At 42.5% G+C, this 17,817-nt stretch overlaps 1 protein-coding gene across 1 annotated transcript in view; it reads right to left on the bottom strand.

The window, feature by feature from the left end:
• Ube4A (Ubiquitination factor E4A) overlaps window positions 1-17,817 on the bottom strand; it is a 91,596-nt gene that overhangs the window by 41,872 nt on the left and 31,907 nt on the right. Inside the window, exons 9-11 of the mRNA XM_068351209.1 lie at window positions 9,376-9,579; window positions 9,101-9,242; window positions 7,627-7,728 (exon numbers count right to left, since the gene is read on the bottom strand). Coding sequence (XP_068207310.1) covers window positions 7,627-7,728; window positions 9,101-9,242; window positions 9,376-9,579 — 448 coding nt within the window. The remainder of the gene's footprint in view (window positions 1-7,626; window positions 7,729-9,100; window positions 9,243-9,375; window positions 9,580-17,817) is intronic.

The raw sequence follows: 17,817 nt of genomic DNA, 5'->3' as shown, positions 1-17,817 counted from the left end.
TGACTGTCCTCGAATAGGTTTAGACCTCTTCAGATAATATTTGAGAGCTCTGACAGGGCAAAGAACTCTCTCTAGTTCGTTACCTACCATGTTGGAGAGGCTAGGTATTTCGAACGATCTAGGCCAAGGACGTGAAGGAAGCTCGTTCTTTGCTAGGAATCCAAGCTGAAAAGAACATGTAGCTGATTCGGTTGTGAAACCAATGTTCTTGCTGAAGGCATGAACCTCACTGACTCTCTTAGCTGTTGCAAGGCAAACGAGAAAAGCAGTCTTGAGGGTAAGATCCTTGAAGGAAGCTGACTGGAGAGGTTCGAACCTAGATGTCATAAGGAACCTTAAGACTACGTCTAGATTCCAGCCTGGAGTGGAAAGACGACGTTCTTTAGACGTCTCAAAAGACTTGAGAATGTCTTGAAGGTCCTTGTTGGAAGACAGGTCCAAACCCCTGTGGCGGAGAACTGAGGCCAACATGCTCCTATACCCTTTAATCGTAGGTGTTGAAAGGGATCTCTCATTCCTAAGATGAAGAAGGAAGTCAGCTATTTGGATCACAGAGGTATTGGTAGAGGATATTGAATTGGCTCTACACCAGCTTCGGAAGACCTCCCACTTAGACTGGTAGACTCTACGAGTGGAAATTCTTCTAGCTCTGGCAATCGCACTGGCTGCCTCCTTCGAAAAGCCTCTAGCTCTTGCGAATCTTTCGACAGTCTGAAGGCAGTCAGTCGAAGAGCGTGGAGGTTTGGGTGCAACCTGTCTACGTGAGGTTGACGTAGAAGGTCCACTCTTAGAGGTAGAGTCCTGGGGAAGTCGACTAGCCATTGAAGTACCTCTGTGTACCATTCTCTTGCAGGCCAAAGGGGAGCAACCAGCGTCAGCCGTGTCCCTTCGTGCGAGACGAATTTCTGCAGAACTTTGTTTATAATCTTGAACGGAGGGAATGCGTACAGGTCGAGATGGGACCAGTTCAGAAGAAAAGCATCCACATGAACCACTGCAGGGTCTGGAACAGGGGAACAATAAAGCGGAAGTCTCTTGGTGATGGAGGTGGCAAACAGATCTATGGTAGGTTGACCCCACAAGGTCCAAAGTCTGTTGCACACACTCTTGTGGAGGGTCCATTCCGTGGGAATGACCTGATTCCTTCTGCTGAGGCGATCCGCTGAAACATTCATATCGCCCTGGATGAACCTCGTGACCAGAGTGAGGTTTAGACCTCTTGACCAAATGAGGAGGTCCCTTGCGATCTCGTAAAGGCTCCTCGAATGGGTCCCTCCTTGCTTGGAGATGTAAGCCAAGGCTGTGGTGTTGTCTGAATTCACCTCCACCACTTTGCCTAGCAGGAGGGACTTGAAGTTCAACAGGGCAAGATGAACTGCTAACAGTTCCTTGCAGTTGATGTGGAGTAATCCTTGTTCCTTGTTCCATACTCCTGAGCATTCCCGTCCGTCCAAGGTCGCACCCCAGCCCGAGTCCGATGCATCCGAGAAGAGATGAAGATGGGGGGTCTGGATGGCCAATGATAGACCCTCCTTGAGAAGGAGATTGTGCTTCCACCACCGGAGAGTGGTCTTCATCTCTTGGTTGATAGGGATAGAGACTGCTTCTAGAGTCGAGCCCTTGTCCCAATGAGCCGCAAGATGGAATTGAAGAGGGCGGAGGTGGAGTCTCCCTAGCTCGACAAACAGGGCCAGTGATGAGAGGGTCCCTGTGAGACTCATCCACTGTCTCACTGAGCAATTGCTCCTCTTCAGCATGCTCATGATGCACTCTAGGGCTTGGTTTATCCTGGGGGCCGATGGAAAAGCCCGAAAATCCCGACTCTGAATCTCCATTCCCAGGTACACAATGGATTGGGAGGGAATGAGTTGAGATTTCTCTATATTGACTAATAGACCTAGGTCTCTGATTAGATCTAAAGTCCAAGAGAGGTTCTCCAGACAACGACGACTCGTGGAGGCTCTCAACAGCCAGTCGTCTAGGTAGAGGGAGGCTCTGATGTTCGATAAGTGCAGGAATTTCGCTACATTCCTCATCAGATGAGTAAAGACCATAGGAGCTGTGCTTAGGCCAAAACACAGGGCTTGGAACTGATAGACAACCTTTCCGAAAACGAATCTCAGGAAAGGTTGGGAGTCTGGATGAATGGGAACGTGAAAGTATGCATCTTTCAAGTCCAACGAGACCATCCAGTCCTCCTGTCTGACCGCTGCTAAGACCGACTTGGTCGTCTCCATTGTGAACGTCTGCTTGGTGACAAACTCGTTGAGAGAGCTGACGTCCAGCACCGGTCTCCAACCTCCTGTCTTCTTGGCCACAAGAAAGAGACGGTTGTAGAAGCCCGGGGATTGATGGTCCCGGACTATAACCACTGCCTTCTTCTGCACAAGTAGCGACACCTCCTGTTGCAATGCTAGCCTCTTGTCCTCTTCTTTGTAGTTGGGAGAGAGGTTGATGGGCGATGTGGTCAGAGGCGGTTTGAGGCAGAATGGAATCCTGTAACCGTACCTCAGCCAACTGACAGACTGTGCGTCTGCACCTCTCTTCTCCCAGGCTCGCCAGAAGATCTTGAGTCTGGCTCCTACTGTTGTCTGGAGAATCTGAGAGTCAGTTCTTTCCCTTAGATGTCCTGGGTCCTTTCCTAGACTTGCCCCTGTGAGAGTCTGGACGGGAGCTTCCTCGGCTGGGGGCTCTACCACGAAAGGGCGGTATGAACCTCGTAGCCGGGGTATCAGCCACTGGGGAGCGATAAGTCTTGGGGACAGAGGTGGTAACCTTAGACTTACGAGCCGATGAGGCTACAAGATCGTGCGTGTCCTTCTGTATCAGGGCAGCCGACAAGTCCTTAACTAACTCCTCGGGAAAGAGGAACTTTGAGAGTGGAGCAAAAAGGAGTTGCGACCGTTGGCACGGTGTAATGCTGGCGGAGAGGAAGGTACATAGTTGTTCCCTTTTCTTCAATACCCCTGATACAAATAACGACGCTAGCTCACCCGATCCATCTCTGATGGCCTTATCCATGCAGGACATAATAAGCATGGCAGAATCTTTGTCCGCAGGAGAGGTTTTCTTGCTGAGGGCTCCCAGGCACCAGTCGAGAAAGTTGAACATTTCGAAAGCTCTGAACAACCCTTTCAGAAGATGATCCAGGTCTGAGAAGGTCCAACAAACCTTCGAGCGTCTCATCGCAGTCCTCCTAGGCGAGTCCACCAGACTTGAGAAGTCAGCCTGGGCAGAGGCAGGTACTCCCAAGCCTGGTGCTTCCCCTGTTGCATACCAAACGCAACCTTTCGAAGCGAGCTTCGTTGGAGGGAACATGAAGGAAGTCTTGCCAAGGTGTTGTTTAGACTGAAGCCACTCCCCTAAGATCCTTAAAGCCCTCTTGGAGGATCTAGCTAGGACAAGCTTAGTATAGTTGGACTTAGCTTGTTGTACGCCCAGCGAAAACTCAGATGGAGGAGAGCGGGGAATAGCAGAGACGAAGTGGTCTGGGTAAATCTCCCTGAGTAGAGCCAAGACCTTTCGAAAATCAATAGACAATGGAGAAAGCTTAGACTCCTCCACGTCTGATGAGGGATCAAGGTGTGCCTCCTCATCATCCGACACTTCATCAGCAGAGGGTAGCGAAGCGATAGGACCAGAATGCTGAACCGCAGAGTCAGAACGGGTAGGAACAATAACAGAGGTTTCCTCATCTTGAGGGAAAACCTGAGGCTCAGACTGCATAGGCTGAACAACAGACGAAGCAGAAGGCAGGCGCATGGGTGAAGGAGGTTGATTCCTAGCAAGAGTTGAACCCAAGGATTGCACAAGCTGAGCGGAGGACGGAGGCGGAGTAGTCCGTTCCTGTTCCTGTGAGATGAGAGGAGCATGAAGAGGTTGAGGTTGCGCAGAACAAGGTAAAGTTCTCGCAAGCTGAGGCTCCTGAGGCGCAAGTCCAGGGTGTAGAGGAGCTTGCCTAGAGGAGGGTTGAGCTCGCTGCAGCGATGGTTGAGCAGACAGACTCACGGAGGGGAGAGGTTGTTGTACCCCAACCGAGAGTTGCACCACTGGTGGAGCAGCAAGAGGAGGAGGAGGAAGAGTGGAATAACTCTCCTGATCCCAAAGCAAGGGTTGCCTTAAAGAAGGCTGAGGCTGAACAACACTGGGAACAGCAAACTCCGAAAGTGGCTCAACATCGTACGCCTGGCAGATGGTGCTGCGACCAGGCGGAGCAGGTGCAGGCTGGGCGAGCACAGGCGGAGCGAGAACAGGTGGAGGGAGTGTAGGCGGAGGAGGAGGTGCAACACTCTCAGCCCGACACTCACGCATCAAGTCCGAAAGCTGAGCTTGCATGGACTGAAGCAGGGTCCACTTGGGGTCGGCAGAAACGATAACAGACTGAGGTAAAGTCACAGTCGGGGTCTGAATAGGCAGAACCTTACTCCTCTTGGGCGGAGTACAGTCGACCGATGACTGAGGCGAGTCGGAGCTGAGCCAATGACTACAACCTGGCTGAGCACTCGCTGACTGAACTCTACGTTTAAGCGGTCTCGAGACCTGAGACCAACGTTTCTTCCCTGCATGAAGATCAGCGGACGAGAAGACGGGCTCAATCGTCTGCAGGTGGGAGTGACGGTCTAAGGAAGACACGCCTGCAACCACCGAGGATAATTCTGTGCGCCTAACAAGGCCTGTCGAACCCTTAAGCCCTTCGACATTGCTTCTCCCCTGGGCATGGGAGCTTGCAAGAGGTCCCGGACTGGGAGGACGACTGGCTCGCACAGAAAAATCCTCACGCACCACACTGGCACCACTAGCACTTGGCACTGCACAGACACTAGCACTCGTCACAGCACTGGCACTATTTCCACCCACTGCACTCTTGACCTTCAGTTCTTTAACCTCGGCCATCAGAGACTTATGGTCACTTACCACTGATTCTACTTTATCTCCTAAAGCCTGAATAGCACGCAAAACAGTTGACATATCAGGCGGAGGGCACACAGTAGGTTCGGGGGTAGCCACTACAGGGGTAGGGAAAGGTAGGGGATCATGAGGTGAGGAAAACATAGAAGAGTGAGAAGAACTTCTCCTAACTCTACCTCTCTCTAACTTAGATGAATATTTTAAAAGACGGACAAAATCCAATTCCGAAAGTCCGGCGCACTCCTCACATCGATTTTCTAATAGACAGGGCCTGTCCCTACAGTCAGAACAAGCGGTGTGAGGATCTACCGAGGCCTTCGGAATACGCCTATTGCAAGACCTACATCGTCTATGGGAGGGAGCTTGCGAAACGTCAGACATCTTGTTTCAAAGAGTAGTCAAAGGGTGATCCAAAAACAAGCAAAAATTCATTAACCGTTAATCAGTATTTATATAAAAGCTATCTAGCTAATATAAAAAGGATTCCAGTATGCGACAGCCGTTAATCTAAGAGAATACTTCACCAAATATCCATGAATAAACTCGAAGACCATAAGCGTATCCCAGGACGTCTAGCCGGAAGCACGACAGAGGAATAATTGAGGAGGTGTCAACAACAAATGATTGAGTACCTGGCCACAGGTGGCGCTGGTAAGTACACCCCCTTCTAGTATTGTGATAGCTGGCGTATCCCTCCATAGAATTCTGTCGGGCAACGGAGTTGACAGCTACATGATTATCGGGTAAGTTTAATATTGAAAATTCTTATTTTCAAGAGTTATGATAAGAAGCTTTTATTTAATAAAATAAGTGGTTTTATAACTATGTTAAATTATTTGCCTAGATATATAGGATTGAATCTATCCACCTGTTTGGAAATTAAGTAAGTCACTCAGTTTTATTTTGGAAACTATCCTAAATCTAAATCTATTCACCGTATCAGTTATTGAGGTTCTTTGATGATTCAAATATGAAATATTAGCAAAGTTTGTTTTAAAGAACTGACAGTCAGGACTCTCCTGCCTAGGCCAATAGAGTAGGCGAGTTACAGCACATCATATCGCGAGGGAATTTCTTTGAATGACACAGTACTTCTATTACTGGAGGTTAGGACTAAGAGGGCTTATAAGATTAAGGGACTGTCATGTCATCTTGTTATTCCTTATTTTCAAAGAGTAGTACTGTATGTGAGGATAATTTCTGTGTCCTGTTCAAGGACTGAAAATGTATTTGAAAATAGTTCCTGCCTTAAGGGGAAAGGTTCAATATTTATTTTGTGGAGTTACACGCCTCTAGAATTCATCCCAAGAAATGTCATTTTGCTTTCCTTTGGGAATTATTATCTGAGGATTTTCTACATTGCGTTTGATCTCCGTCTAATCTATTCTTGTTAACCTTTACAATTTTTTTAACACTATTGAAGGAATTTTAAATCCTTAGGCAGTTTTTATACAATTGGTCTTCTCTCTTCAATTCTATGTGGAGAGGTCTGAATAATGTATATCACATTCATTTGATTTTATATACTTGAAGATCAGTAGATTTCAAAAGAAAGATATCAGGTGAGAATACTTATCTTTTTATGATGTATATTTGATTTATTTTAATTTTATTTCTTTACTGTACTACTATCCCTCCATCCAGGGAAAGGAATAGTCAGTAATGACAGCAAAGGGTAAGCCATATTAAAATAACCATAATCTCAATACAAAATTCATTATTTCAATATTTACCCGAGATTCTCCCAACCTCCTCCCCCAAAACAAAGTAGTTTAGGATCGTAATTTAGCTATCTTTACTCAAGATTTTGGTTTCTGTGTTATCTATATGACAGCCTCGTTTCATGCAGGCACTTGATCTCGTTCACTGTACATAGCTCTAATACAGCAGAAAATGGGAAAGATTAATGATTGTTTCTTATTCTTAAGTTCTAGGTTGAGAAGTGCTTGCTTAGAGATGTAAGCAAAGTGTCTTGTATAAGTACTGAAATATAGTAATGAATTTTGTACTAAAAAATTTTATTATTCCCTTGCTTACCTTCAAATCGTAATCTAATGATTTAGAAGTTTAAAGGTTACTCGTGAACAATGACAAAACCATAGAGACTGACTATAAAATAATACATCAGCAGCCAAGACCTCTCCACCCAAACTAGGACCAAAGAGGCCAGGCACTGGCTGCTAATGACTCAGCAAGTAGACCTTTAGGCTTTCCGAAATCCCCCACCCTTTGCTCACAAGGATGGTGAGGAAGCAGACACTACAAGAAACTATCGAGCTTGAGTAGGTTTCGAACCCCAGTGAACCAGATCACCAGGCAGGGACATTCCTAATAGCCTACCACAACATTAAGTGCAAGCTTCATGACCATACAATAGAGGAAAATAAAAATCTAAAAAAATTCTCATGATGACCATGTGGCGTCTTTCCTGTATAGTATATTAGTTTTCTTTTTTTTTTATATATATAAAATTTGAACTTTTAAATAAACAGCTTATGATTTAATGGTAAACTTTGTGAAAAGAGATAACTTTCATTAAGATGAAAGCTTAAATGTTCAAACTAATTTCATAGATATTGTTATGACAACTCTTCAACAGATCCAGCCATTAAAACACTTGGTTAAAACAAGATTTGATGTGAGATTGTTTAATTATAAATCAAAGAAATAGATTTTCTATCTTAAAAGTACAAAATTGCTAATACAGAAAACATTTACCTTCAGGTTACGTTGCTTATGGCCAACTAGTGTGGATAAAAAGTAGTTCAGCATTGCAGCAATTCTGTCCACTAGTGTGCCATGAGTGAAAAATTGAGAAATCTGAAAAAAATGTAATTATTTTTAAGTTGACCATTATCAATAGATATAAAAGGAAAGCTTTAAAACCTTCAGTACAGTATTTCACAGCATGTAATCCACTGTTGTAAAACGCATTTAAAAGAATTTGAAGTTTAAAAGCCTAATTTACCCATTGGCTGGGTGTAATATTTTTGGAGGTTTTTATGAGCTGTTGGCTATATTTTCAACAACCCCCTTTCTTGTTTATGGATTCAATTTCCCAGTAGACTAACTATAAGTACTGTAACCACATACAGTCCTGTAATTTCAATTAATGTTAGGTACGAGAGAGGGCAGTATTTTTAGTTCATAATATACAGTACTCAATCATTTTACTATTCACCTTTGTTGTTATACTTTTTCCCTCTCATATGCATCTACGGTATTCAATTCCTTTCCCTAATTTCTAAAAATTTAACTTAATCTTAAAACAATCCCATTCATCCACTTAGGCCTACTTCTCACAGGGTTTTTTTTTTTTTGACCAATTGAAATATTGTACAGTTTAACTTTTTAATCATGAATTCCCCACATCTTTTGTTTATCATAAAGGTTGTAAAAAAAAAGTAGTAAATTAAATCTTTATATATTTTTTTTTTTTATTTTTTTACTCTCCTGATGTTCATAATACTACTTATCTAAAAGCTTGGTACATAAGAAATTAAAAAAAATTCCATCTGATTTCCTGCCAACACAGACATACCTCTAGTAAAGCAATGAGACACTAGAAGTTAATGACAAGAAGTGAAGCCGTGATGTGCCAAGGGCTCTTTGTTATTTGAGTATCTAAGTCAAAACAATTCCCTATCCTCTTGACTTCACAAGTCAGTGAGGAGATCAGACATGTATATGAACATCAGTTGGGGATCGAAATAACAAATTATGTTTATTCAAATTATGTTTATTTCTATGAGTCTCCCCTAATGTTCATATTTCTGACTCTCACACTCTTTGAAGAAAAGAGATTGGTCATTTATAGAATTAAAATGTAAAATATTAAAATTCTACACTCAACTGGTTTACATTAATGGTAACAAACAATCTCAAATAAAGTTTGAAAAAATATAGCAGAGGACTCAACATTGTTTTTCTCAAGATATTTAAACTCAGACCTCAAGATTGTTTCTAAATTCTATCAAATTAGCCATTACCAATCTATATTGTATACTGCAACTCCAACACCATATAACTAAAACTAGAATTTTTTATAAGATAAGAAAATTATCAATTAACTGAACTTGAAGAAGTTAATGGTCCAAATCAAAAGCAGCCACTCTAGAACCTAGATCCCACAAATTTCAATAAATAGGTGCCCCAAAGGCACTGACAAAAGAAAAAAACTTGCATGGCATACCTCTTTTGTCAGCATACATAGGGTCTGAATTGTACTTGATCCAAGCATGTTATGGAAACGTGCCAAGGAAGATGTTTGTTGGAAATTCTGTTCTCTCTCTGCCCGCTGCTGCGCTGGCAAAGATGCCCAAGTTCCATTATCTCTGGAAGAAAATATTTTCAAGCCATTGTTACCAAAATGCTACTTCTAACCTATACCAATACAATACACTCCAAAATTAATTCAGCATCACAAAACTTCTTAATGATATTAAGATATCTAATACATAAGTTTACCTTTCAATCTGACTTTCTCGCAACTGGGACATATACGATAATCCTTCATCCAAAAGGAAGATAGCATCATTAATCAGAAGATTAATGAAACGAAGAAAAAGAGGCGCTTTAGCCGATTCCATGTTTGCCAGAGCTTGATCAGCTAAAAGTTTAAAGCTCTTCTTGTGCCTGGGTGATTCCCAAAGGTACTTCATGACTTCATACCTGGTAAAAAAATTATTCATTCAATTAAATACACGTTATAAGAGACAATTTTTCTATAAATAGAATAGCATGAAGGTTCAAATCACAATACTGTATTCATATGAAAAATCCAAATAACAAAAGGAAGTGTACAGAACATCTTTTTGAAATCCGGTGTACCGTAATTTGCTGGAAAAGTATGTTCTAAAGAGCCAATGCAAGTTCCAAGAAAGGATATGGCATCAGTAATGTTCTAAACTATTCGAACTTAAAAGTCTACTCTACAAATTTAGATTAAAAAACAACCAAAATTCATTATTTCAACACTTACCCAATAGTCATTAGCCAACATTGTTTCTCAAAGCAAAGCCTCAGTGACAAGATCTAAAACCAAAAGAATTTTTCCTGACCATATTTCATCAATATTACAACTACTACCAGCTTTGTAGCTCAAGATGACCAGTAGGTGGCTATGCGATTGACAAGCTGCATCACTTTTGTTTTGAAAAACACTATAAGTGAAGAGGAAACTGGGAATGTCCATGAATCCTTAAAACAATTCTGCATTTTGTCTTTTAATATGTCAAAATCTATATAGAAAGGTCCTGGGACATTTTTGGGGAAGTAGAATGCTATAAAGATGAAAGACAGGCAGAACTTTAATTATCAGACTGGCAGCTGATCTTAAATTATGTTCGTTAGGTTATGAGGCAATCATTATCTCTCTTCTTTGACTATATTTAAAATAAGCAGTTATACATTCAATTGACAAAAGAAAGCATTTCTCACACTCAACTTATAGATCACAGCATATATATCTAAAAGATAAGCTTGTCAAATAAAGTTTATGGTGAGCTCTATAAAGACAATTTTTCAAATCCTAATTTTAGAAGAATCAGTGGACTAGAAATACCTGTAATCAAAATACCCCAAAATTCCTTGGGAAACACCACACACTTGGAAAATTCAAGATGTTCAATGAAGGAAATCTTGTTATTGCCGAACAAGAAACAAAAGTGATAAACCATGACTATGACAGTACCAACTACCAGTCATCTGTAGGTACATTACTAAAACGAATAGTAGCAGTATTAATGGAATATGTTTGGAAAAACAAACTTGTGATATCAGATCTTGTTACTGTAACCTCAATTCAAGAAATAATATAGGATAATAGAATAAAGGTGAGTGCATTAAAATGAGGAATTTGTTCAAGCACTGCCAACTCTTTGTAATAATCATATTCAGTATTTATTCAAAACAATTTTTTCTATAGTGGACATTTCTAGAATTTTCTGCAATAGAATTTGCTCCACATCTCTGTAGCATATTATGTATTTGTATTCTATTAATGGTATCAAGGTAATAAGGCCAATATTAAAGAAAGGACAACAATTTACAGAATTATATTGATTTTCATACTGATTGCTTATTTAAATTCTACTTCCACCCTATTAAAAATTTTATAAAATAAAGTTCTTCAGAGTACAGCATCTCAAAGCCTCAGGAAATTGTCTTACCGCACTGATTTAAATTCAATTTTAAAACAACATTTTGTGAAGTTATTTCTTCCATTGCCACTATAGCAGGGAATAACAAACACAGCTAAGGAAGTATGGTGTTTTAAAAGATTGCTAAGTGAATAAAGGGGGGAGTGGCTGGGGAAGGGTTGTTGGGGGCAAGGGGAGAGGGGAGGAGGTGTTGCAAGAAAATCCATCACCTGGTAACTAAGGACACAGCAAGTTAAATCAGGTAAGGACATATCTCGGATATCATTACAACTGGTAGATGCAAGGGATATGACACAGAAAATGTAACTTCCATTCCCATTTTCTATCATCCCATTGGCAGCTATCTGAAAAACTACATTCATACTCAATTCACTTAAATATGGAGTAAAATACTGAAAGTTATTTGTAATTAAATGGGAATTCTCCGAACATGCAAACCTTCATGATGAATATGAATTTCACGAGTATCAAGTGTTGGCTTTATTTCAGTAAGAATCCACTGATTTCATTTATACTAAAATTCTCCAATTTTAAATATACGAAAAATGATATTTTAATTATAAAATAAATTTTTGAATATACTTACCCGGTGAATATATAATAGCTGCAACTCTGTTACTCGACAGACACATACATAAAAAACTCGCGAGCGATCGCTATGCAGGTTGCGGGTGTGCCCACCAGCACCAACTGTCGGCCAGATACCACTCTCGATGTAAACAAAACCTTCAATTTCTTCTCATCCCACTGCATCTCTATTGTGGAGGAAGGGAGGGTCGTTTAATTTATATATTCACCGGGTAAGTATATTCAAAAATTTATTTTATAATTAAAATATCATTTTTAAATATTTAACTTAGCCGGTGAATATATAATAGCTGATTCACACCCAAGGAGGTGGGTAGAGACCAGAGTTAATTATGTTTACAGCGTATAAGCAAAGAGTTTTTTCATTTTGGCAGTTATCAATATAACAAAACCAAAATAAATAGGTACCTGGTGAGGAAGTTGACTTAGACGATTACTCTGCCTTGTAAGTCTGTCTTCCTCACGGAGCCCAGCGATCCTCGTAGGATGCTGACAGACTCCCAGGAGCTGAAGTATCAAGGGCTGCAACCCATACAACAGGACCTCATCAAACCCCTAATCTGGGCGCTCTCAAGAAATGACTTTGACCACCCGCCACATCAATCAGGATGCGAAAGGCTTCTTAGCCTTCCGAACAACCCATAAAACAATATTAAAAACATTTCAAGAGACAGATTAAAAGGATATTGGAATTAGGGAAGTGTAGTGGTAGAACCCTCACCCACTACTGCACTCGCTGCAACGAATGGACCCAGTGTGTAGCAGTTCTCGTAAAGAGACTGGACATCTTTTAAGTAAAATGACGCGAACACTGACTTGTTTCTCCAAAAAGTCGCGTCCATAATACTTTGCAGAGATTTATTTTGCTTGAAGGCCACGGAGGTTGCTATATCTCTAACTTCGTGCGTCTTAACCTTAAGCAAACATCGGTCTTTCTCATTCAAGTGAGAATGAGCTTCTCGTATTAAAAAAATCTGATAAAATATGACAAAGAATTCTTTGACATAGGCAATGAAGGTCTCTTAACTGAGCCCCATAATGCCTCAGATTTCCCTCGTAATGACTTAGTACGAGCTAAATCGAACTTAAGAGCTCAAACAGGACATAATACTCTTTCCAGTTCGTTGCCTACGATCTCTGATAAGCAAGGAATATCAAAAGATTTAGGCCAAGGACGAGAAGGCAGTTCATTTTTGGCCAGGAAACCAAGTTGAAGTGAACAAGTGGCTTTTTTCTGTAGAAAAGCCGATGTTCTTACTGAAGGCATGAAGTTCACTGACCCTTTAAGCCGAAGCCAAGCACACTAGGAAAAGTGTCTTGAGGGTGAGATCCTTCAGGGAGGCTGAATGTAATGGCTCAAACCTGTCTGACATGAGGAACCTTAGGACCACGTCTAAGTTCCATCCAGGAGTTGCCAAACGACGTTCCTTAGAGGTCTCGACAGACTTAAGGAGATCTTGGAGATCTTTATTGTTGGAAAGATCTAAGCCTCTATGTCGAAAGACCGAAGCCAACATGCTCCTGTAGCCCTTAATCGTGGGAGCTGAAAGGGAGCGAACCTTTCTCAGAAAATCTGCGATTTGGGCTACAGAGGTACTGGACGAGGACACAGATGCTGACTTGCACCAGTCTCGAAAGACTTCCCACTTCGACTGGTATACTCTAATGGTAGAAGCTCTCCTAGCTCTTGCAATTGCACTGACTGCCTACTTCGAAAAACCTCTAGCTCTTGAGAGTCTTTCGATAGTGTGAAGGAAGTCAGACGAAGAGCTTTGATGGACATTCTTTACGTGGGGCTGACGTAACAGATCTACCCTTAGAGGAAGACTTCTTGGAAAGTCTACCAGCCATTGAAGTACCTCGGTGAACCACTCTCTCGCGGGCCAGAGGGTAGCAACCAACGTCAACCTTGTCCCTCCGTGAGAGGCGAACTTCTGCAGTACCTTGATGACTATCTTGAATGGTGGGAATGCATATAAGTCCATAAAAGACCAATCCAGTAGAAACGCGTCTATGTAAATTGCTTCTGTATCTAGGACTGGAGAGCAAAAGATTGGTAACCTTTTGGTCAACGAGGAGGCAAAGAGGTCTATGGTTGGTTGACCCCAAGAAGCCCAAAGACTCTTGCCCACGTCCTTGTGGAGGGTCCATTCCGTGGGTATCACCTGACCCCTCCGACTGAGACAGTCTGCCAAGACGTTCAAGTCCCCCTGGATGAATCTCGTCAACAGGGAGATGCCTCGAATTCTAGACCATAAGAGAAGGTCCCTTGCGATCTCGAGAAGCGTGAAGGAGTGTGTGCCTCCTTGCTTGGAGATGTATGCCAAAGTTGTGGTGTTGTCTGAGTTGACCTCTACCACTTAGAGTCGAAGACGCTTCCTAATATCATCAAGGCCAAGTGGACTGCTAATAGTTCCTTGCCGTTGATATGCATGCTCTTCTGACTTGAGGTCCACAGACCCGCGCACTCCCGACCGTCCAGGGTCGCACCCAACCCAAACCCGACGCGTCTGAGGACAACACGTGGTTTGGGTTCTTGACTGCTAGGGATAGTCCCTCTCTCAGACTGATATTGCTGTCCCACCATTTCAGGCATGCCTTTATTGGTTCGGAGACTGGGAATGATACCGTCTCTAATGTCTTGTCCTAGTTCCAGTGAGAGGCTAGATGGAACCGGAGAGGCAGAAGGGGTAGTCTCCCTAGTGAGACAAACTGCTCCAGGGATGAGAGAGTCCCTACGAGACTGTTCCAACTTCTGACTGAATAAACGTTTTCTTTTCAGCATTAGTTGGACTTCGAGCAGGGCTTGACTGCGAATCTCCATCCCCAAAAATAGAATAATCTGGGATGGGATCAGTTGGGACTTTTAGGTTGACCACAAGTCCCAACTCCCTGGCCAAACTCAACGTCCAATGTAGATCCTGCAGACAGCGAAGGCTGGACGATGCTCTGAGAAGCCAGTCGTCCAAGTACAGGGAGGTTCGGATCCCCGATAGCTCGAAATTGGTACCCCACATTCCTGTAAACAAACCTCAGAAACGGTTGGGAATCCGGGTGTATAGGAATGTGGAAGTATGCCTCCTGAAGGTCGAGAGAGACCATCCAGTCGCCTTCCATAAATGCTGTCAAGACAGCCTGGTAGACTTCATCGTGAAGTTTGTCTTGACAATGAACACATTGAGCGCACTTGCCTCTTATGTACTCCTGCAGTGAACATGGCTGCCAAATCATGGAGCCATCCCTGAGGGACTTGTTCCTGCAGAGAACGTGGCTGTCAGATCATTGGAGCCATCCCTGAAAGCCTTGTTTATGCATGACATAATTGTACAGCAAAACTTCAAAGGCTCGAAAACAGCTGTGAAGTTGACCTGTAAAATCTTGGAGCGTCTCATGGCCAGGCGCCAGGGAGAGTCTATGAGGTTTGAGAAGTCTATCTGGGCAGAGGCAGGAACTCCTAAGCCGAGAACTTCTCTCGTGTCATATCAGACTCTCACTCTATAAGCCAGTTTAAAAGAAGGGAAAGCAAAGGCTGTATCCCCCAAACTCCTCCTGGTGATAAACCAGTCGCCTAGCAAACATAAAGCTCTCTAGGAGAGCGAGAGAGCACTAGCTTATAAAACAACGGCTTCGAAGTAGCTAGGCCTAGTGAAAGCTCTGACGTTTAGGCGAACAAGGAGCAGCAGTTACAAAAAGACCCGGACAAAGATCCTTAAAAATCAGCATGATTTATTTAAAGTCCATAGAGGGCTAAGCAGCTTTAGGCTCCTCTCCGTCTGACAGAGTCCTCAAGGGAATATCAGTAGGAGGGGGAACAGCAACTTCCTCATCTGAAGGAACCTTGTCCGATAATAGCTGAGTCTCAAGCAAGGGAGAGACCTACCGTGGTGGCAATGCTTAACAAGCAGAGTCCACACGCACTGGTGCATTAGTAGCGGACCAGGACGCAACGTCATGTAACTGCTTGACAGTCTGTGAACTGTCAACAACAACAGGTGCGAGAGACCAGGACGCAACGTCATGTAACTGCTTGACAGTCTGTGAACTGTCAACAACAACAGGTGCGTGAGGACGCACAGCGTCCACTCGAGACTGCTTTGACCGCCTAGACTGAGCAGTCAAAACAACTCTAGAATGCGGAGGTTGACGCTCAGCGTCAAAACAAGTCAACTCCGATTGTTAGCGAACGTCCTGAACGTCAACAGGAGCATCAGCAAGTGGCCTAACGTCCAAATATGGCTGAAAATCCACACGAGACCGCATCGAGTGTGGTTCTAAACAACCTGACTGACGTGACTTAGCTACGCCAACGTCAACAGGACGCACAAAGGAACGTTAGGGTGGCTGAAAGCCAGGATCTCGATGAGATAAACGGCTAGGCTCAACGGACTTATCGGCAGAATAGTCTTCCATAAGGGAGGCAAGCTTATTCTGCACATCTTGCCGTACAACCCATTTAGGATCAACGGAAATGGTTGCGGTAAGAGACGAGGGTAACGTCTGTGACCGCAAAACGTTGCCAACAAAAAGACTCTCGGAGTCTGTGTTACGCTTTTGTTAGGCGGCGAGCAGTCTTCCGATGACTGCATAGGGTCAGAGCTGTCCTAATGGCTACAACCAGGACGCTGGACCTGTCCTGAAAGGACTGACTTTCGCTTAAGGGCCTCGAAACCTTGTTTCAGGTTTCTTATGCGAAAAGCCTTCGGATGACGAGGAGAAAATTGTCTCTCTCGCCTTATGGTAGGGGAGATCTTGGTAAGATACACCCGATACCATAGAGGGAACGTCTGTTCGCTGATCAAGGCCTCTCGAACCCATAAGTCGTACGACATTACTTCTCCCCTGGGCTTGGGAGCTTGCAAGAGGTCCCGGACTAGGTGAACGACAGGCACGAACAGACGAACCCTCGGTCGCAACACTGATAACACTTTGCGCAATATCACTTTATCACTACGATTTTCTGTTTTGCACTTATTTCACTGAAATCAAAACTTTTACCGATTTCTACCTGAAGCACGCAATTCTACCCTCATCAAAAGGTAGTAATTGCGAAATCAGTCGTATAATGCAAGCACATTAATACCAGCAAAAAACAGTAAACATCTTTTAAGATAAAAAATTCAGTGGCTGGGGAAGAGACTAAACACTAGTTCATTCAAAACTACGTTTACAATCTCTCACCGTACATTGCCTGGGGACGAGAATAAAAAACTAAAAACGTTTTATCCTTTCTCCCCGTACAGAGACTAGGGACGAGAGTAACTCGAGAACAACGTTACCCGCTTGAACGGAACGTTTTTTCTCCTCTCTCTCCCTCCGTCTCTATCTCTCTCTCTCTCTCTCTCTCTCTTGATTTCGCACCTAAGAGAAGAGCCCAATTACGTTTCGTCAAAAAAACATGTTATTTGACCAAAAGAAAAAACTGAAAGGTTTTTTAATTAAAAAGTTCCTTTAAAATAGAATTTAAAACATTTAAGCTTTGAAAGAAGAATGAACAAAACGTCAGAATCGATTTACTCTTTCTGCAAAGTGAAACCGTGATACTCTCTCTCTCTATCGTAAGGATAGAGCGCAAACTGCGTAGCATAAATAAACTAAACGTTAGTTCATCTTTGAAACAGTACGAAGACTATTCAAAGAAAATCTTTCATAAAATATCTATTAAAAAATATTCATTCAAAAAGTTTTAAATCATTAGCTCTTTAAAAGCTATTTACGATTGAAAGGGCTCAACGTTGTTTAACTTCGGTTTCCAAGTTAGGACCGCCTACTCTCAGGAAAGGTCGCATATAAACAAATCATTAAAATTTATTTTTATGTTTATTATAAATGGAAAGTTAATCGAAGAGGCCTAATAAAGGCGGTGAGATATAAAATATATAGAGGAAAATCTATAATTAATTTATAACGTGATAAGATAATTGCTAAAAGCCTAAACACACTTCCGTCTAAGGGAAGGGTCGGCCATTTAAAAGTCAAAGAAAGTCCATACTCTCTTTGTCATCAAAAATTAAATCTATCCAAAAACGAGTTCAAGATTTAAGATGAAGATAAAACACCTGCACTGCGAAAGCTCAAACCAAAATGAAGTACTTCACCAAATATGTTGAGAAAACTCCAGGTTCTACAGCGTGTAAAAGTACATCTTGTCGACACGTCGACA

This window comes from Palaemon carinicauda, chromosome 27 (assembly GCF_036898095.1).
Source record: "Palaemon carinicauda isolate YSFRI2023 chromosome 27, ASM3689809v2, whole genome shotgun sequence".
Lineage (NCBI taxonomy): Eukaryota > Metazoa > Arthropoda > Malacostraca > Decapoda > Palaemonidae > Palaemon > Palaemon carinicauda.
Note: the sequence above shows the minus strand (reverse complement) of the source record. Positions and strands in the feature narration are given on the sequence as shown.